The sequence below is a fragment of the Pundamilia nyererei genome, unplaced genomic scaffold (assembly GCF_000239375.1).
Source record: "Pundamilia nyererei isolate P.nyererei 1_Seehausen unplaced genomic scaffold, PunNye1.0 scaffold00329, whole genome shotgun sequence".
NCBI lineage: Eukaryota > Metazoa > Chordata > Actinopteri > Cichliformes > Cichlidae > Pundamilia > Pundamilia nyererei.
Window position 1 is genome coordinate 34,579 of NW_005187730.1, and position 17,691 is coordinate 52,269.

Below are 17,691 nucleotides of genomic sequence, written 5' to 3' on the forward strand. Positions count from 1 at the left end.
CACACACCCTTTTTCTGCTCGAGCTGCATGTTCCAGACGTGCTGGAAAATCCGTGTGTTTACAAGGACCAACGGGATGCAACGACCTCAGGATGTCTTAACCCTGAGGTGAAAAGTAAATTATCATGCTGACGTGCCGCTGAATGTTTTCTGCTCCTAAAATAACATTAAATGTCAGTTTCATCATCTCGTGACCATAAATGCGTCACTACAGCGCGGTAGGTGGTTAAATATATAAAAAGAAAAACACTATTTACACCCTGCTGCTTCTTTGGGGTCAATCATAAAATTGTAATTTGCTCGTGTGTGCTCAGGATTTCCCAAATTATTTCTGTGGATTAAAAAAATGTTGCTGTACAAGTTTCTCACCTCTCTTGCGATAGGCCGACTAGACTCCGCCCATCAACACTCAACAACTGGTCACCTGCCGCCAAACGACCATCCTGTGTAAACACAAACAGACGCACACTCACACATATTGATCACATCCTGATTCTTTCTCCTGTTTTCCGTCGTAGTTTTCATACTGACCATATCAGCTGCTCCGCCTTTGACAACAGACTTGATATAGATGCCCAGCTTCTCCTGACCAGCACCCTGCAGAGAAAAACCAAACACAGTAAGTATAATGTTCATAAACCTGCGGGTGAAAAAGCGAATGGTTTTCATAAGTGCTTCAGTTTTTATCGAGTAACTCGATTCATTCCTAACACAAAAAGCAGACACATACAATTACCACAATTATTTACTGTAAGTAGGGAAGCACTTTGAATGCTCAAACTGAGTAGAAAGGCCCTATACGAGTACCGGTACATTTATAATTTTCATTTCATCCGATAATGGTTATAAGTTATGACTGGATCGGGTGATCCTGAACTCATTTGAGCTGCTACAGGCTCAGGCTGGGAGAAGATGCATTTAAGTGCCACCACAACATGTTATTAACCTGGGGTCACAGCACATGGCTGCATCTCTCTGAGCCTGATTCCTTTTAAAATAGAGTTTTTCCTTCCCACTGTTACCAAGTGCTTGCTTAATTGTTGGGATTTTCTGTCTAATACTCAGGAGTCCATGCACTGCAACAAAAAAACAAAAAAAAACAAAACAAAAAAAACAACAAAAAACCTTAAGGCAGGGGTCGGCAACCTGCGGCTCTTTAGTCCTTATACTGCGGCTCCGCAGTATGTAGCTGAAGTGTATTTTATTTATGTTAGTTCTTTTTTTAACTTGTAGTTCTAAATTGGAAGATTATTTTGATATTGAAATATAAAAATAAAATTATATTTTATTATTTTTTCATCGCTCAAAATAAGCGTCACACTCGCAGAAGCCGGTGTAACCGCAGCAACGCCGTGCATATATCAAGACTTTCAGCCCCAGATGGGCCAATTATGGATCTTTGTATCCACATTATGTCAGCAGCTGTTCTCCACCGTGAACTATGTTAAAAACAAACACCGCTCACGCCTCACAGATGACAGCTTACAGTCCTGCGTAAAGATGAAGTGACTTCGTACAGCCCTGATTTGCAGACGCTGTGCGCAGAGGTTCAGGAGCAGAAGTCCCATTGTAAACATATCACGGCAGACCCGACGCTGTTTGCATGAACATGCTTTTCACACACAGTTGCTGTACGCATACAGCCGGCTGTAGCTTTGCAGCTCACAGCCCGACACACGCCAACACAACAGCAGAGAGAGCACAGACGTTAAGGCGGCGAGCCGTGATTGCGGGTGCAGCTCAGGTAAAATATAATTTTCTCTGTAGCACTTCATGGGTTTCATAAGCAACACACCTTAGTTGTTCACACAAAGCATCAAGGTAAAAAACAATAATTACAGTGTTATCTTCATTTTAGATGTCAAAAAGTATTTGCAGCTCCCAGTGTTTTCTTTTGCGTGGAAACCGGGTCCAAGTGGCTCTTTGGGTGTTAAAGGTTGCTGACCCCTGCCTTAAGGTGACTTTTGTTGTAAACTGGAGCTACATAAAGTAAATAAAACTGAAGAAGAAGAAGACAGTTTCATTCTCATGATGAATTCTAGACGATCAGATGCTCCCTTGATGTTGTAGCATGAGGGATAAGAATGCAAACATCTCAAGTGGTTAAAACATTTGCACAGAGCTGTACTTAATCTCATAAGTGTGTCTCCGTCCTGCCTTTTTTCAACCTGCCTATCTTAGCCAAGAAAGTCAGGGAATTAAAACATCCATCTCAAGAAGGAACTGTTATACAGTCCAATCCTAATGTGTTGAGACAGAAACGGTGACTGAAGGTCTGGACCTGGTAGGAGTCCAGGATCAGCAGGTTTTTATTAAACACACATTTAGATCTACAAGTTGATGCTGAACAGAACCAGGCTGGATTACAAAGCTGTCATTTCCTGAACTATAGCAAGTTCACTCACATGTCAAACTGAAACTCTTCAAGACATTTACTGCAGTCAAACACACTCAAAGGCTTTGCTGTACGCCTGTAATATTTACAGCAAAAACAATCACATCTCTCCACAGGATTCAGCACAGATTAAGTTTGTGTCAAAACATTTTCTTTAAGTCAAATCTTTTCTTTACAAAGCATAGCAACAAAGATTTTTTTTCCAAAACGAAAGAAGGGGAGGACAAACACGTGCTAGTGTCAGTGTGCTCACAAAGCCCAGAGCTCCTGTCGACGCGTTCTGACTGTATGTGTAGTTTTCCTGTGAAGTGGAGAGCGCTGGCTTACTATCAAACGCTATCACACGCTTTCTTTACCATCAACGCATGTTTATCCTTGGAGTTTGTGCAACTGTTGAACCAGAAACCATAAAAATATCTCAGCAGTCTTTCTTTGTAGAGATCGTGCTGTGCAAAGTATGAAACTATTTTCCACCGCCAGCACTTCAGGATTTTCTTAAGTGAGGATAAATTAAGAAATGTTCTCTTTTTCTTTTAAGAAGCAAAGAAAACATATCTGACAATCTTGCTGATAAAAGACTGGAGACAAGTCTTCATACTTTCAAGCCAGTTTAAGAAAATACAGCTTAAAGGCGACCCAAAACATCACAAGAAAGGTTCAAACGCACAACCTCCACATTAAGAATCACAGCACGACTATAAAGTCACTCATAAAACTGTGAAGTGGGTTAAAAAGACTTCTAATTGCTGCCATTTGTCAGACCTGGCAACGTGGCAGTGTGTCTGTGTAAAGCCACGTCTTATGAAAAAAACAAAACAAAAAAAACAAAACAGGGGTTGCACTCAGGTTAACAGCTCTCACTGATAGCAGGTCACTTTTATGAACTGATTCATGAGCTGTGGTTTAGAAGACAAAGACTGCAGAACAAACCACAAACACCTGGAGGAATGGAGACATTCCAACGCTCAAGTTTACCCTAAAATCAAAGGTTAATGTGTTTTCCCTCTGGCCTGTAGTGCTATTCACCCATTTAGGGCTGCACATCACCAGCCCATCTTGGCCTTCGATGAATTAGCACTCAGGTTTGTTGCAGGCTATGGTGACATTATCCTCTGTTGCATGCACAGACACACAAGTACTGATTTTGCTAGACTGCACTAAAGTTGAGGACTGGAGAACCCCGCCGTTAATCTCAACATAATTCTGCTCGGTCTTTTCAATTTTAGCTCTTCATAAGCTCAACGGTGCGGCTCTCCACAACAGTCCCAGTTTCTCATGTAGAAACTTAGGATTTTAATGGCCCATCAATGCCGCAAGGAGCGTAAGGAGATGAAATCAAGCCCTCACATCTCTACTGTTGCCATCAGAGAGAAACCAAAGCAGCCACAATGACTGCAAAACTCACAAGTCAGAGAATGAATTTGAAAAATAAAGCAAAAACAAATTTTTATTTTGCTATTTATCTGGTTTTTCTGAGGTCAGGGCTTTGCACACTGGATAAACAGGCCAGAAAAAAAGGAAATTTAATTAACTCTTTAAGCAGCAAATTGAAAATTTCTTACTTTACCATTGCCTCAATGATTACCATAAGTAGCTCATATTTCCTCGAAATTTAGCAGGTCAACCAGAGCGCCTGTTACTGAGACGTTTGTTGACTATAAATGATTTCCTGCAGAAGGAAACAACTGAGTATGTGGAGACATAAAAAATGAAATGTAGCTGCTTTTAAGTAACAAAGGCCTTTGTGTTGCCCCGTCTTCTAAATGAGAGGAATGTATGCCAGAGCTTTCACATATTTTGCCCAAATGTGTGTGGACTGTGGATGAAAGCCTGTTATTGAAGTCTAGAGCTTATGCATGACAATTACTAGTATATTTTAAAAGTGCATAATTTTCCCTATTTTTACTCCAATGACTAGCTCATTTAAATATGCACTTAACATTGAGTGAACATTGTGTTCTTGTTTCTCCAGCGCAGACCCTCAGGCCTTGAAGCCATTTGAGCCACAAGGTTTCAGCTCTCTGTGTGTGTGTGTGTGTGTGTGTGTGTGTGTGTGTGTGTGTGTGTGTGTGTGTGTGTGTGTGTGTGTGTGTGTGTGTGTGTGTGTGTGTGAGAGAGAGAGATAATGAGGCTGCATTCATGCAGGCACGAATTTCCTGTGACTGACATTAAGATGAGAGGAGGACAGTGAATCATTCTGACTGTCTCATGTCTGTTATACATTACAGGCGACATTAAAAGAGCGTCTGTTTCAGACGGAGCCAGGCCCTCATGCACTGATCCAGAATGAGGCCCAGAGACACTTGCGGGAATTCCCTAGATCCCTGGAGGATATCATGGGTTGTTTTTTTGTTTTTTTTAAGGAAAGATAAGAGGATCCTACAGCGGGGCTCAGAAGGGCAGCATCGGCATCAGCTCGTGTCTGATGACTCCAACTGACTACAGCAGCACGTACAGGACGCAGCACACAGACTGAGGAAGTAGTTAAGGTACAGCAGCTGAGATGTGCTACTGTGGAAGTCGATGTGTAAAGGTCAGAGATCAACTGACGAGTTGCAATGAGTGGAGGTGCAGACATTCACAAGAATGGCAGAGGCAGAAACATTATTCACTGCAAATGTTATATTTACACTTTTATTGATGTTTATTTATAAAGCACTTTTAAAAGCAGAGCAGTTATGGACCTGGGTCGCTCCACTTGGAACTGTTTGCAATGCCCACCTGCTGCCATACTTAATCGGTCTGGTCCCAGAATATAACCAGTTGGCAACCAGTTAGGTTGAGTCTCCCATTGCAAAGCGAGGTACTTTATTATTATTATTATTATTATTATTGTTGGCACTTATCTGCAAACCTGTGCGAAGGGGGATTACAGAGGGATTACACGCCAACTCAGACCCTGTTTGTTTGGAGACAGGTGTCCTGGGCCTTGTCACTGAATGTTGCAGCCCAGGGTTGAGTGCACAACACCCGCAAGCTCTAAGTAACCTCTTGGTCACCACAACTACCTACAATCAGTCTCAAAATGTAAAAGACTATAATGAGGATGCCATCATTTTTACTGTAGTGTGACAAACACTAAGTGCTGTCTGCTAGGAAGGCCACTTCCTATGTCATTTTTGTTTTAGTAGGTGGGCCAGTAAGCACTGGATTTCATTTTTTCAAAAATATTGTTCTTAATGACAACAGCACACGTTAGCTAAGACCCTTCCATTAGCAATCACCTTTTGTTTTACTTATTTGGTGCTTGGCTTGAGCAGCAGCCTCCTGCTCCACGCTTCTGGTTCCCTTTTACATGACTACTAATAAAATCTATTAAATAAACGACTCAGTCTAAACCGCTTTCCTTGTGGTTGGTTACCTTTTTGCCTCTGAACCTAGTGAGCTGGGATGTAACAGAGTTTTATCGTGCTGTGAAGGCCTCAGACTGGAGAGGCAGGTAAAGGGTGCATACTTTGCATTTTTGGGTGGAAACCAACTCGAGTGAGTCAATAGAAACACAAACAGCAGCTAATTAACTGAGATGTTTTTTCCTTTTATGCTTCAGTGTGCTGGAAAACCTGGGAGGAGCTGGAAGTGCTGAAACCTGAAACCTCATCTCTAACCGTTTCAGCCTGGCCTCTAGTGTAGCTATAGAGCGCTAGACATCAGATAATACGACACATTAGAAAAGAAATTGCACCGCGGCAAAAAAATATAAAAGAGATCGATGTTATCCAGGTGGATTCTTTTGTATAAATAAATGAGAACTAGCTGATGAGCTTAAATCCTAATAAGAAGCTAAAAGGCAAACAAAACTCTGTTAAACGTACTGATTACAAATACGAGTCACGGTCTCTCTGTTGTGTAAACAGAGAAGACGAGCAGGCCAACTGCAAATTCACAGGCAGGTTGAAACATGCACGAGCAAATGCAAACAGCAGGTTTGTTGCAACAATTAAGCTATAAATTGTTAATTTTGAGGTGTGTTGCTTGTCACAAGCATTGGCAACAAATCAACACAAATTTAGATGCATAAGAATAACTGAAATATCTGAAGACCCTTTATTTATTTAGTCCTGTAACGAACCCTCGCACACCAAATAAAGCGCACCTTTAAGACATCACACCTCTATTAGAGTGAAACAACCCGAAGAAGTCTGCTCTTAAATATACTTCCAAATTCAACCTTTATGGAAAATCCAGCTTTTAATATTCAGCCAACTCCAAATCCTGTTGCTATGCGTCACACTTCTCAGTGTAACCTACAATGAATCAATGTAATCCTGTCAGGTGCTCTTGTCTTACAAGTTCTAGCCACACAACAAACATGAGCTTGAACATCAGTGCCCCGAGGGTGGCCTTGCTGGCTCCACACTCAAAATCTCTCTGAACTCACACCTGTTAAAGAAGAAAAGCCCGTCCTCGACTTGTACAAAGAACACCAAGTATCAAAAGCTCTCCTCTGCCCACAATTTCATTCTTCCTGGGCGTCTAACGTGAGCTGATAACCCACTAAAAACAAAGCGTTGTCTGTTATAGAGGTAGGACTGCTGTGATATATAACAATTTCTACAGCTCATAAATGAGGTGTATTGTGCATCTGGTAAATGCAATGTAATCAAATTTCCTCCTTTAATTATTTCTGCAATGAAGGTAACGGCTTTACCCAAAAATAAGGTTTTAAAAGGCTTTTGCTTCTTTCTTTGAAAGTTATCCTTCTACACCAACTTTCCTGCTGCTGAGTCCTCCAATAGATTTCTAGTCTACTCTTTAGGCACCATGTTTCTCACTTATGTCTCTGGTAATAATCGCTCCTCTTGAAGAGAGGAAAATAAATACGACTCAAAGTGATGTGACATTTTTCTCCTCAGCCATTCTGTGGCTGACTCACACTGAGAAACACACGAGTCACGTACGTCTGATACACATCTGACACAAACTGCTGCTAATGCAGGCTGGCAGCATACCAAAATTACAGCTTACAGTTTGAAAGCATGTCAACCTTTCCGCAGCTTGACTGAGGTTATAAACCACTTATCCACGAGAGGAATTTATGCTCAGCTCACCCTCGCAGGTATGCTTTATCATTTTTAGGTGATTAAGTCTCTTCCCTTGCCTTCCCTGGGCAGGTACAGACTGTCCACTTGTTTGTTCCCAATTCTCTGATTTAAATTTTGTTGCGCCTGTTGCTACAGAGACATTTCTAAACCTTTGCGATTGTTGAATAAATACAAAAATGCTGACTTCAACAGGTTTATAGTAGGTAACCCACAAGCCAAGATGATGGCTGATCTCTTACCCCTGTATTAAACAGAGACCGTGATGGAAGATGGGAAAGTAGTGAAATAGAAGGTCAAATGTGCAGGTCAGAGCACCCTGGTAACTCAAAAACTGTTCAAGGATTTTGTTCTGTCCATCTCAGATTATCCTACGTATATCTACGAAGTTCAGGGTCTCAAATAATGGTGAGATGCATATATTTCAGCTCCAGAAAAGTATTTTATTGCTGCTGGTAGTAGGGTGTGCTTTTTGGTGCAATTTGGTGCGGAATGGACAAAATCAGACAATGACTGCAAATTGTATCAACTAGTGCCTGTACCTAGCATTTTAAACTGCAAAACTCAGAAGAAAAAAAAAAAAAAGAACAAGTCCTGGACTGATCAGCTGACAGATAGAAAGATGGGTGGATTGACTGACTGATTCACTGACAGATATATGGATGGAGGGATCAGCTAGCAGACGGGTGGATGGACGAACGGACTGGCTGACAGACAGATGGATGGAAAGATAAATGGATGAATCGGCTGACGGATAGAAAGATGATTGACAGGAGGATGCATGGATGGCTCAGCTGTTAGACTGATGGATGGAAAGACAGATAAATGGATGGATCAGCTGAAGGATGGATGAACTATTTTCCAGTGATTTTGCAGAAGGATAAAAATGGAGTTTGGGGCCTGAATACATCACGTGGTAAATGCAGAAGCTGTAGTAACCAAACTAAAGATTTACCAAAAAAATATTTCATTTTATTTATGTATTTATTTTTTGTTTTTAATCCAACAGACCACATACGGCACTAGAAATAAATGCAATTCAAATTTAAAAAAAAGCAAAATGCTGAAATAAGACCAAAACGACAAAATGTAAACAAAATAAGCAAAAGACAAACAATGAAAAAGCCCTAGCCTTTTACAAGCATGCCTCAGTTTTTCCCCACACAGATGTGCCAAAATGTGACTACATAGATTTCATAACGAGCGCCAAGGTGAACAAACGCTCTCCTTCCACACCTCGTAAACACCTCCTGCCCAACAGGAAAGCGAATGCATGTGTGTGTGCGTGCAGTACATCCTTTCATTGTTCCAGCCCTTAGAGGTGGGACGCTCTCATGCTATTGTTACACTTCCAATACGCTTCTATCAGCTAACAAACAAACACACACAACTAAAGCTTCAAACACTGCAGAAACAGATTTCAATCCTCCTCCTTTTCAGTTTATAGCTCATTTCTCAAGCCGCATAACTCTGGTTTGAGTGCCAAACTTTTAACTGTTTAAACCTCTATTCCCTGTCTGTCTGCAAGTGCACACAAAAAGCAAAACATTTGAAAGAAAAAAATATATAAATTACTTTCCTAGTAATGTAGGGATAACAAGGTATCATTGGCATGAGCTTAAATCTTAGTTTTTAATGTTAGTCTCACACGTCTCCACAATGTATATTTCAACTTTCCATCCAAAATACCACACATTTTTTTGAATCACACCTCTGGTTTTGAGCCCCAATGTTAACTGTGTGAGTGTCTGAACTTTTAGACCGAAGTGTAACAGCTGCAGGCTCCGCCCCTTTCAGAAGAAGGTATGAGTGACGGCCAGAAGTTGCCAATGAGAGCACAGTAGCTCACCTACTAAACCAGACACTTTCTGGCTTTTAACTTTTCAGATTTCTTGTAAAATTGTAATAATAGAGTTCATCAGAGAACATCGTGGTTCCAAAGGTCAGCGGTGCAGAGCAGCTGCTTGGTAAACGGTCCGAGTGTGTTCGCTGTTTTGATGGTAGTTAAGGGCCTGCATTGACAAAATAATTCGGTCATTCAGTTATCTGAAAACAGGACATTTTAAATTAACTCGGACCGAACCACAAAACCCCTGAAGAGGACTGTGAACAAATTCTATAACCTCCACCATTTAATCATTTTTAATATACATATTTAATTATTGAAAATTGAGACATTTCCTCATAAGCGTTAACCAAGCTCAACTTTAACAGTTGATGGGATGTATCAACCAAAGCAGTATAAATGACCAGAATTTTTGACTGGAGATTGGAAAAGCTCTCCTTTATCAAACACTGTCCTGTCTCTGGGAATCCTCAATTACGACACAACACAAACATTATCTGGTGTTTTTAAATCTGTACAGAGAGGATGTTCTGTTCCTTTCTTTCGCTGATAAAGGAGTAAACACACCAATGGACAACAAGAGGAGGGCGAAGAGGAGGAGGGGAGCGAGTGTTTCCTCAACTGCAGCTGGGAGCTGCCCGGAGGGAAGACAAACACAATACAATAAAACACACGTGTGTGGGTTTGACTGATGTAGTATTTTTAAGGATGCTAATCTGCTCTCCACACGTTTGTTCCACAGAGACAAAGGGCTCCAACAAAATGACCAACATGTAAAGGTTGAGAGTTCAAACAGAGCAATCACTGATTCAACATACAGATTTTATGAGCTAATATTCCCATTTTACACCAGAATTCTTATCTAACATTTAAACTGCGCTGAACTGTCAGACCCCCTCCCCACCACACAAAAAAGAAATTCAAGTCTAATAAAATATTTTAAAATTTATGGAGATTTCTGCAAAATCTGATTAAGGAGTCTTCTTTTAGAATCTACATTTTAAATCAGGCCACAAATTTAAATCTGGCTGAAGAGCACTTTACCCTTTTCTTTTTCCCTTCTATTAAAAACACCAGGGGTTTTTGTTTAACCAGTGACAGAACGGCACTGACAGCAAACTGCCAAGAGTGATGGACCAGCAGGCCATTGCACTCGATAAATCCAGGAATATTCAACCAGCTGCTTCACAAGCATGTGCTTCTAAATAAACACTAAATACTCATGGACTACTCGTGTCCATCTAAAAGATTGTTACCAGCACAAAAGGAAAAAGGAAACTTCCTCCCTCACGTACATTATGATGGTATTTAATTTACTGAAGTACACCTATTATTTTTTTTGTATATCAAACAGTGAGATTTGAGCCAGGAAAAACCCCAGTAAGGTCAACATTTTAGCAGAGCGAGTCTATCGTACATGAAACGCAACAGTCTTAATCGGGTTTACATGGATGCAAACTTACAGACCACCTTTCAAATCTTTTTTTTTTTAAATTTATAATAACATCAAAGAGAGCAGATAGAAACAGTCTCTTTGCCTTTAAAAGACACAAATGACATAAAAAGAGCAGTTACCTGGTCTTTCCTGCCCACCACAGAAAACCACATGTTGCAGCTGCTTGTTATCCAGACCAGTTCACACTGGGGACATCCACAGCGGAGGACACACACACCCGCACCAACTGCACACACCTGTTTTTTCCTTTTCTTTCCTTCTTTTTTTTAAATCCCAGAGAGCGAATCAACCTGCTAACATGAACCGACAAGTCTAAAACCTCCCAGCAATTACACAGACTGAGCGTAATCCATTGAGCTGAACTTTTAAAAATCACTGTTTACGGACAGAAATGCGGGATAAAAAAGTTCCTGTATGTAAAGCAAAGACGTGCAGGAATCTTTCCGCTCTTCATTCTCAAAGGTTTGACCGGGAAAAAGAATAAATCTTAATATAGAAAAAGTGTTATAATAAAAAAATTTTAAAAGTTGCCCAACAGTCTAGTGTGTGTTGCAGTAAATTCCTCAAATGTTCCCAAGAGCTCCCAAATTCCTCCACGGCGTCCTAATTGCAGAGTGTTTGTTAAGAAACAGCAAATTCACACAGCGGTCCAGAGGTGAAGTGTCGGCTGGGACGCCAGCTGGTCGGACTGAGGTGGAGCGCTGCTTCAGCTCCACCAGGCAAATACCACACACGCGCACACAGACACACACTCTGAGTTATATAATAGGACAAAGCTCAGCCCAGTTTACAGAGAATTTAGGCATCTGTTTGACAAAATTCACTCTACCTGCCTTTCCCATCCCACATACACACATCTCTGCCACTCTCTCAAACATCCACACAGCTCTGAAAATAAACAGAGCAAGGAGGTTTCCTCAGCACATCCTTCCTTCCCACTCTTCCCATCCACACACACAGAGTCAGACTGCACACACACAGGAAAGCTCTCGCCTTAAGCAGGAAACTTGCTCCAATCAAAAGAAAGAAAGAAAATCATTATGTTTTGTACAGAGAGCAAACCGTAGTAGTCTTATCTACTCATATCCTCTTGCATGGATGTATACTGGTTTGATACTGCTGTTCTGTACAAGATAAGCTACAGTACAACGAGGAACCCAGTTAGGAGGAAATCTTGGTGATGGAACGGCCTTAATGTAGAATTATGTAACTGTCTGGCCTGAAAGTGAAGGGTTGCCCCTGAAGGAAACTTGTTAGTCAAACTGGACACCCAACTGTGTCTCACTTCTCTTTGCCATTTCAAATTATAATCAAAACCATGTCGGACACTGTTGGGGGCTCTGAGGTACATGCTGTGCATCGGTTCATGTTTGGCTTGCAGCTCAAAAAAAGTCAGAAAACTTTTTAAATTCAAGAAAGCGAGCCAGTGAGTTGATTTCTTACTAACATTAGGAAAGATACAGGGTAGCGAAGCCTTTTCTTGTTGCTATGAAACACTCAGGATGAGTCGCCTGATGATGGCTGTGACATGTAAGATTAGAGGGAACCAGTGGAGACGAGACTGGACTGGACGATGATGTCAGTTGAATATACTCCACGTTTCACATTACAGCCTCCCTGTGATGTGCGGTGAGCTTATATAAACTATTTTGGAAGCAGACTTAACATTTTAATTGTTTTCAAGTTGTGCAACTGTGTTTTTCCAGGACTTGAATGAAGTGTTTTGCGTTTCGAAGTGTTTTTGTTTAAATTTTCAGTTCATCTGAAGTAGCTCAGTGTCACAGTCATTACATTTTACTAAACAGCAGCCTCTGCGGCTGCAGTTCCTCCAGTGTTAATGTAAATGTGTCATGTTAAAATACTACGCCTCAGAGCTGAAATTAACATGTTTACAACCATCAAATAATGAATTGTGACAGTCTGTCCAATTTGGTGGCCCACTGTGTGGATCAACAGTCCAAAAAAGTTTAGCATTTTCTGTTAATTGGCACTAACAAGCAAGAATCTACACAATCAGTATCTGGGCATTAGCAACAAGGTGACAGTGGCCAAAATGAGTAACTCAAAACTTGGAGCCAAAGCAACATGTTTATTACATCCATACTGAGCAGGTATCCAAGCCACATTCATTTTCTCTACCAAAATGAACCTCTGCATGTTCTTGGACGGCGTTCCAGGTACAGTTAGGTCCATAATTTGTTAGACATCAACATATACTTTGTAGTTTTTTTCCTCTTTGCAAAACTAGAAATCAAAACAATCAATATGTGATAAAAAATAAGTATAAGGATAGTTTTTAAACAGTTGGATGAAAACCCTTTGTCTCAGTGGCTGAAGTCTAGAGCCCATGAACATCACCAAAAGCTGTGTTTCGCCTCTTGATATCTTCTGCCAGTGAAACAGATGTACTGTTGGGTTGAAATCAGGTACCTGCCTTTGCTTAAGAAAACTGGCTTGTGTTGGTTCAACAGTGTGCTTTGGGCCGTTATCATTTTGAATTGTGAAGCTCAATCTGATCATTTTGGGAAAGTAGTCCTATACACTTCAATTCATCTTGCTGCTTCTATCAGTAGTTATGTTTTCAATAAACATCAGTGACCCTGTAGTTTTTCAGGTCTTTTGGTGTTGCTGAGCTGGTCGCTGCAATCCTTCTTCAAACAATAAACCAGTTCGCTGATTGTTTGGCCACTCCTGATGTTTTTGCCAACTCTCTGAAAGCTTTATTTTGGTTTAAGTCTTGTGACACACTGGCATCTCATTGGTCCTTATCTAAAAAAAAATACAATTAAAGGCTGTAAAATACTAACTCAACACTTGGATTCAACTTCAGATTTTATGCCTGCGCCGTTTGTTGTAAAATAATGAGGGAACCAGCCTCACCTGCACATGAAACTGCTTATCAGTCTGCAGCAGCAACCTTCGGACCTTCTTTTACACTTCGGAAGTTTCTGATTCGTGCTTTCCCTAAAGCAGTTTGCATGCAATCCAACGACAAAAATGAAATGACTTGACAGCTACAAAACAAAACCTCTCCATAAGAAGTCCTGGTTATCTAATCCTATCATTGCCTCATGAAAAACAACTATACGATGCAACGTCAAAACTCCTGCCCCACACTCTGTTTACCTGACTGACTTGAGCATGTCAGGTGATTTACACACACCGATTTACAACAATTGCTCGCACTTTATGACTGCGTGAGAGATTTACAGCAGGGCAAACTCACAAAGCACAAAATTAACACGGATTAATGTTACTTTATTTTAAAGTGTTTTGTAAGCTTGGAATTAGCTTGGAAATTGGAATTTCTTTATGGCTGTGACATGGTCAATCGTCCAATCACTTTTGGTCTTGTGAAAATGGGGAACAAGGTGTGAAAATAGCTTTAATTCCTAAACAGTTGATGCAAAATTTTTGTCAGGCCAGTTGAATTAAAGCTTAAGGTCCGAACTTCAAACTGTTTCATTTCAAATCCACTGTGTTGGTGTATGGATGCAACAAATTAAGGACCTGGATATTCACATATGCCCAAGTGTGTAAACCTCCTGTTCATGTATCTTTTGTTGGATTATTAAATTAATACTTTTATGTGTATGTAAGCCAAAATTGCATCTTACACGGACATCTGCGGACTTTTGTACTTTGGTCCACACATCAGAGGTGCGGTAACACAAACACACGGACAGACAATGATCTACAGTTAAATTAGCCCCACCGCACAGCCCCACATCCCCTCCCTTAAATCAGCAAACTGCACAGAGCACGTTTTTGTCCGGGGCTCATCCAGAAGTTTCTTTGTAGTGTTGCTGTTTAGTCTCTGCGCTGCTGTCAGACTCAACAGTGAAAGGAGTCTATTTTAAACAGCAGCCTGTTCTGTCAGCAGTGTGTCGCTCAGCCTCACACACACACCATCTCTACAGCCACGATAAAAACATCCAAGTTATTTTGGGGTTTCCTGTCAAATGCATGCCAGTCGTTTACTTTTCAGTGTTAGATTTCATTTTTAGGAAAAGTTTCCTGCAAAATTTTAAAAAATAAATAATCCCCAACAAACTGAAAACATCTCAGAGCTGCCAAAGTTTGACTTTCACTCTTTAACAAACTTCCAGGTGACATTTCCTACCTTGGCGGCCACGATGCTGAGGCCCATGCCGTTGTGCTTCTTCAGGGTTACTGTGACAACCTCCGGCTCTTTCCTCATTGGCTGAAAAGAGAGATGGACAGGAAGGACAAACTGTAAGCGAGGATGTAACCTCTCACTGTGAGCGAATGCGTGGAAAAAGGCCTGAGGAAAGCTCAACTCTCCTTTAGCTTGTTCCCTTCGTCTGAAACATGTAGGAGAATAGTGAGAGAATGCAGAGTTAAAAAAAAGAAGAAGAAGAAAAAAAGAGGGAGGGATGAGAAAAGGGAGGGAAGGCTTGAAGGAGGGATAAAGGGGAGAAGGGGAAGACCGCAGAGGAACCTGTGGTCGCTGGAACCAAGTCAAGAATGAAAACCACTTCATGGCTACACACACACACACACACACACACACACACACACACACACACACACACACACACACACACACAGAGCAGGGCTCATTTGAGCAGGGCTGGGTGACTGGGTGGGGAAAGATGGAGAAACAAAGAAAGAGAGAGCTACCGAGGTTTCCCACATGATGAAAAAATATTCTGACAGAGGATACTCCAAAAGCTCATGTCACACTCATAAAAAAAATATGCTTGCATCGTATTGTCTATTTTTGTTTGGTGTTGTTGTCCTGCATGTCGCTGACTGGCGCTTCAAACTGCAGCAACACCCAGAAACAAACAAAACAACAACCTCAAGTCAAGAGGACAACTCGTACACTAAAATTACAGCTGCATACCCACTCAATCAGGCTGAATTCTATTAGAAAACAGATTCAACTTTCTGCTTGAAGTTTATAAAGAGAAACAGTTCAGATCTGAGGTACAACCTGACCAAGAACACCCGAAACAAACAAAAATAAAAAACCCTCTTCGGCTTCACTGACGAGACGTGGCCCTACATCAGTGATCCGTGTGTGGAGAAGGTTCCAAATTCCTGGGTACTTTCTGAACACCTGAGCTGCCAATGGTTATTAAAAAGGTACAGAGACAGGCGAGAAGAAGAAAAAAAAAAAGAAAGAAAAAAAAAGGTACAGAGACGACCTCACTTCCTGAGACTGCTGAGGAGATAGAAACAGAGCCACGGCTCAGGAGATCGCTGGCTGAGCTCGGTCCTCCATACAGGACCTGTAAACATCCCTCCTCCTTCAGCAGACATATTTGAAGGACCCTCACATCCTGGCCTTCATCTGTTTAACTTGTTGCTCTCTGGCAAATCAAGGACACAGACCCAGGAAGGGCTTCTTTCCAAACCTCAACACCTCTTCTCTAAATGTACCAAGTACACCCGAGTTACACCCGAGTTATTCGATTATTAGATTATTGGTAAATCACTGTGTAATATTTGTTACCCGACTACCTAACCTTATTAAACATTAGTACTTTTTATATACTTTAGTATATGTAGCAATTTTTATACCTAGTACTTTGAGTACTAGCACTTTATGTATTTACTGCATAAATGACCAAATGTTTATTCTTCATTGTGTCTTAAGTTGTTGCTGCGCTCCAATTTCATTGTACATTATATAATATCAATAAAAGCTTCCAATTCTAATCTTTCTAATACAACCCAAGTCAGTTGTGAAGTCACCAATTTCTTCTTTCCAAGTTACAAATAAACGAAAATGTATGTGTGTAAATGAAAATGAATGAATCAATTAGATTTGAAATATTTTATGGGAAAAAGACATTGTTTGATCATAATCATGAAATACTGCTCCTGTTTACTTCCAAAAACTTTACTTGTGAAGTTTTCTGTTGTCCTATTCTTACCTCACCGTCTGTCATTCTCCAGTAAATACAATACTGCTGTAATTTATGTCTCCTGTCCCTGTTCTTTGTCACATCTATGCATGCGTATTAAAAAAGGCATGCTCTGTTCATTATAAATTAGCTGGTTAGTCTGAATCTCTCTGAACTGCTGCTCCACCCTAATAATGTTATTGTTACACATCTGGATCCTAAGGACTAACGCTGTTAACGTTAACTTCACTGGGAATGCCGCCGTGTTTGGTGTTCAGCGTTCTCCTCATCAGTTGAAGTGGATTTAAATTTTTTTAGCCGGCGGTCATTGCCTGCACGGCTTCAAGTTCACACCTTTGTAGCCAGTCTGTGTATGCTAGCAAAACTTCCTGTAGCGCTGCAGAGAGAGGCTGCAGCTGTTCCACACTAATGCAACAGTGGCCCAAACATTATTAGATTACTGTAATTCCGTGCAGATATCTCCACAGGAATTAATCCTGGAAGATGCTTTGATTTGGGTCCAGAGGAATTCAAGCCCTGTACAGGTTATTATCAGGCCCACAATTAGGTTGTGTGTGACACGCCGCTGTACTAAACACAAGTAAATTAATTAAACTTAACTGATACCCATGTTTATTCATCAGACAAACAAACGAGGTTAACGACTTTAAGGTCTTAGGAAAAACTTAAACCTTAAACCAGTCACGGTAAACTGGCACCGCTCCCTGAGGCCTGGTTCTGATCCAAGTCTCTTCCTGTTTAAAGGGAGTTTTTCTTTCCACAGTTACCAAGTGCAGCACACAGGTTAATGACTTTTCAGTCTTTACATAATGGTATAAAGCACCCCGAGGCAACTGTCACTGAACGTTAACTGAATAAAACTCAATATTGTGTCATTTTTCATACTGTACAACAGCATGGGCTCAAACATCACTGCAGGATCTCCTTATTCCACTTGTAATTTAGTATCAGACTTTTCCACATAATCCAGTTTATACATTTATACACATAAAAAGCAAACAATATCACATCTTTGACACTAAAGTGGTTGCAAAGCAGAGCTGGTCTTGTAATGATCGC

At 40.8% G+C, this 17,691-nt stretch overlaps 1 protein-coding gene across 10 annotated transcripts in view; it reads right to left on the reverse strand.

Moving 5' to 3' along the window:
- The window catches only part of afdna (afadin, adherens junction formation factor a), a 116,128-nt gene that overhangs the window by 23,850 nt on the left and 74,587 nt on the right, over window positions 1-17,691 (reverse strand). For all 10 annotated transcript variants that reach the window (XM_013915593.1, XM_013915595.1, XM_013915596.1 and 7 more), the window contains 3 exons: window positions 14,859-14,939; window positions 531-596; window positions 369-442 (listed from right to left, as the gene is read on the reverse strand). In XM_013915593.1, coding sequence (XP_013771047.1) covers window positions 369-442; window positions 531-596; window positions 14,859-14,939 — 221 coding nt within the window. The remainder of the gene's footprint in view (window positions 1-368; window positions 443-530; window positions 597-14,858; window positions 14,940-17,691) is intronic.